At 33.9% G+C, this 4,416-nt stretch overlaps 1 protein-coding gene across 1 annotated transcript in view; it reads left to right on the plus strand.

Annotated features, from left to right (window-relative positions):
- The window catches only part of LOC132163229 (tropinone reductase homolog At5g06060-like), a 6,589-nt gene extending 2,469 nt beyond the window's left edge, over positions 1–4,120 (plus strand). Inside the window, exons 6-10 of the mRNA XM_059573437.1 lie at positions 2,305–2,365; positions 2,494–2,701; positions 3,166–3,382; positions 3,589–3,695; positions 3,889–4,120. Of these exons, the coding sequence (XP_059429420.1) occupies positions 2,305–2,365; positions 2,494–2,701; positions 3,166–3,382; positions 3,589–3,695; positions 3,889–4,065 (770 nt within the window). The 3' untranslated portion in view covers positions 4,066–4,120. The remainder of the gene's footprint in view (positions 1–2,304; positions 2,366–2,493; positions 2,702–3,165; positions 3,383–3,588; positions 3,696–3,888) is intronic.
- The last annotated feature ends 296 nt before the right edge of the window (positions 4,121–4,416 follow it).

The following is a 4,416-nucleotide window of genomic DNA, read 5'->3' on the forward strand; positions in this document are numbered from 1 at the left end:
TTGCCCTTCTAGTAAAGGGCCATTTCCCAATTTTATTTTTCCCAGTATCACAAATATGTTGTGTTAAGTTGAAGACAGAGGAAGAAGTGTGTTGAAATCAATAACTAATAAGCAATGGCAATAAGTTTTTTGTTCATGTTCACTGTTAAAGCACTATACACGTTTCTTGTTTTCCCCATATGAGAGCTTTGACTCCAAGGCTCTGTTCTACGAATGGCAACTCTTAAATTCTCTTTGATTGTGGGGGTAAAATCACTCCTATCAACTTTTGTCAGTGGGCATTTGTCACGTCACGTGTGTCCAAAAATCAACTGGTCCAATCATGGACTATCTCCACGTAAGCATTTTCAAATCATCACATGGTGCCAAATTAGTGCTCCACCTTGTTTAGCGTGTCCACATCACCGCATTAGAGTAGCATATACCTGAAAAAAAGAGAAGGAAATGATGACCGCAGGGAGATCCATTTCATAGATGGTGGTGGGGTTCTCTAGTGAGTAGTGACACACCCTCTTATGTTGGGGGTGAGATGGGTTGTTGTGAGATCCGTTAATTTATAATTATATAAATAATAATTACAAATTATAACATGAATATAATATAAATTAACTAAAAAATCAATCTAACTTTACTGATTTCATCTGCTAAAGTCATTCCCATCTGTTCTAGGTCATGTTTGGTGGCCTTTTCTAGTCAAAAGACTCTTTGACTACGTATAAATGCCCGTAGACTTGGTATAGATAATCTCAATAGTTTATTCTTTGTGGGGACAACCGTTCAAAAAATGTGGAGGAAGTTGATCAACGTAGATGATGGATCACGTTGTTGTGGCAGTGCAATAGACGATATTGCCCATTTATTTTTCTACACCCTCCACAATCCACATTTTTTAATTGTTCTTAGACCATAGGTCGTCAACAAGGGTAGGTGAAGAAGTGTGATTTGGATGGATTGGAATCTCCAAAATTTGTTCTCATAAATTTGGACAATAAAATGCGACAAATTTTATTTCAACTTTTGTTATTAAAAATTTATGTACATCTTACCTGTTCAAGGAATAAATGTCACTTTTATAAACTAAGTTGAAGGAAATTTCTCTAACCCAGTTTGAAGAAAAACTTTGTTCGATTTATATTGCTAGTAATTTGTTGTTAAAATTCATAGTAATTTAAGCAGCAAACACCAGATTTCTTAAAAAGCCTACCTATTAAGAATCTCTATCTTTTTTATGGAACTCATTTGTCCAAATATGAGATTCATCCATTCAAGTAAGTTCGAACACTCGTTAAGACAAGTAATTCAGCCTCGATGAGAATTTACAGCAATTACTTATTTTAAATTGCTAGTAATTTGAGCTGATAGAATATATGGACAATTATTGTGAGACTGATCAAATAAATTTTAAACTCTCCGACCACTTATTCAAACAATTGAGTATCACATAAACTATAGATGCGGATCAAAGCTTAAGAGCCTCTCACAATTATTTGTCGGATTACAAATAGACTCTCACTCCAAAAAAGTATCTTAGACTATCAACTACAACACATAGTTGGCTGGGTCAATTTGTTGACCCATTTCTATTGGTTACTCTGGTCTTCGCTTGCCCAACCGTTTTCTGATTATATCGGGGCTGTTGTTTGGGTTTTCCACTAATTTTCTGCTTATTTCTTTATAATTCCCCTTTTCTCTCTTTGAATAATAATAATAATAATAAAAAATAACCTAAAGCACATTATATAAAAATCTAGTAGGAAAAAGTCAACAACATTAATTATTTGCTGTCAATAGTAGATTATCACCTACTACCACCACTAACCTTATTTTTTAATTTAAAAAATAATAAAATAAAAAATAAAAAAATTTTGAAGCAATAATTTTTATTTTGATTATTCTTTTTTTGTATTTTTTTTTTAAAAAATAAAAACTGTATTTTCCTTAAAAATTTTTTTCTTATTTTTTATTTTAAAATAGGACAGTCAAAATAAAATTTTTTTATTTTCAGTTTGACTGTCCTATTTTCAGTATATGTCCTATTTATTTAAAACTGTATATGTCCTATTTTCAGTATATAGAAACCTTTTCCTTTTTCCTTTCAGTCATAATAATAGACATCTATATACTACAAATTGTAAATTAATTAATCCAAACGACTTGAAGGATTTTGGTCAACATCGTGGCCGTTGGTGTATGATTGATTATTATATAACCCGCTTCCGCTTGGAAAGCAGAAAAATATAGTAGCCACTAGCCAGAGGCGCCGGTCGTCATAGACTCATAGCAGCGATATGGCTCAGCTCAGAGATGGTAGATGGTCTCTTGAGGGGAAGACAGCTCTTGTTACCGGTGGAACCAAAGGAATCGGGTTCGTTTCTCTCTGCATGCTTTCTCTTTTCCTAGCTTTTATTTTCAAGAATTTTGCTGTCTTTATTGATTCGCCTTCACTGGTTTTGAGACAAACGGAGGGTTGTTTGTATATATACGTACATATAGGCATGCTATTGTGGAGGAATTAGCAGGGCTTGGGGCGACGGTGCATACATGCTCTCGAAATGAAGCCGATTTGAACAAGTGCTTGAGCGAGTGGGAGGCGAAGGGCTTTCGAGTCACTGGTTCAGTCTGTGACCTTGTATCTCGGCCCCAACGGGAGGAGCTTATAAACAAAGTTTCCGGTCAATTTCACGACAAACTCGATATCCTTGTAAGTCATCCATTTCCTGACTGAATCCATCTATCGTTCTTCAAACTTGTAAGAGTTGAATTAGACTAGAGTATACTTTTGTCACTCCAATTTTTAGGTGGTTCCAAAGTTCAATAAAATCAATTTAATTTATTAAATTGGAAGAAATTTCAGGAAAATTTTGTCCATTAAAGCAATTGTGGACCGATAATTTGGCATTTGTGTAATCATTTAGATGATGTTTTGATGTAATAGTATTTTCGTCTCTCAATATTTATTATTATTTATTGAATTTCAAAGATCTGATTCCTTTTGAAGTTAACTCATATATAAACATATCCCATGTTTTCATAAATCGTACAGGATATTCAAAATTTTACCATATTGATTCTTGAATCCCCTGTTTTTTTTTATTTTATTGTTGATTTTCTTGTTTCTTTCTTTCAAAGACTCATCGTTGAACAATAAGTGTTTCAACTTTTCAGATAAACAATGTGGGAACCAACAAAAGGAAACCAACCATTGAGACGACAGCCGAAGATTTCTCATTTGTCATGGCTACCAACTTTGATGCTGCTTATCACCTTTGTCAACTCGCACATCCTCTTCTGAAAGCATCAGGAGCCGGAAGCATCGTTTTCATTTCTTCTGTTGGTGGATTGCAGTCAATATTTTGTGGATCTGTTTATGAAGCAAGTAAAGGTAATTTACTCTTTCAAGTTTATTTCCATGGACAGCTTTAACTATTGTAAATTTTAATGACCCAAAGGGAGTTTGAACCTACACCGTGTAGGAGAATATTAAAATATTGATTCAGTTATTAAATTTACATATTCTTACAAACTTAAGCTTTTAGAACAAGTAGTTATTTAACAAATTGAGTGTAAAACTATCTTTGTTTTATGCAGGAGCCATAAACCAACTTACTAGGAGTTTGGCGTGTGAGTGGGCACGAGACAATATCAGGGTCAATTGCGCTGCACCTTGGGCGACAAGAACTCCTTTAATCGAAGATGTAATATTCTTAACAATTCTGCATGGCTATGTGCTTCGGTTGTTTATTAATGTTTTTTTTAGAACAGAAAACAAAAAAAGGAATCTCTTAACAAATGGATTATTTTAACAAAAAAACAAAAGACAATATAGAAAAAAATATGAGATTGGAGACCCTGCTAAATGGTTGATGTTAGTTCTTATTACTATTGCAGGAACTTAAAGGCGTACTTTTGGATACTATAAATGCACGGACTCCTCTGGGACGACCTGGAGAGGCAGAGGAGATGTCATCCTTGGCGGCTTTTCTCTGTCTGCCTGCCGCTTCTTACATAACAGGGCAGACAATCGCTATAGATGGAGGGATCACTGCGAATGGATTCTCAATGTAATGATGACAAATAACAACATGTAATAAAGCAAAGCTCAGATGCATTTCCAGTTCCAGTTGCTCCTGTAGTTTTTTTTTTTTTGGTTTTTTGAAAAGAGAGTTCATTTATATAAGATGAATTGAGCTTGTTTGGAATTGTGTTAAAAAAACTTCAAAAGTAATTTTGATACATAAAAAAATTGTGTCAAGTAAAAAGTCAGGGTCAGGAATAATATTTGTACTTTGGTGATTGAAAAAAAAAAAAAAAAAACATTTTACCCCATGAAGTATTCACCCATTTTTGTTTTGACCTCCAACGTTTAAAAAGTGACACTTGATCCCACAAAGTTTTAGACATTAACAAAAAAACCCA

This window comes from Corylus avellana, chromosome ca10, assembly GCF_901000735.1.
Source record: "Corylus avellana chromosome ca10, CavTom2PMs-1.0".
In the NCBI taxonomy this organism is placed as follows: Eukaryota; Viridiplantae; Streptophyta; class Magnoliopsida; order Fagales; family Betulaceae; genus Corylus; species Corylus avellana.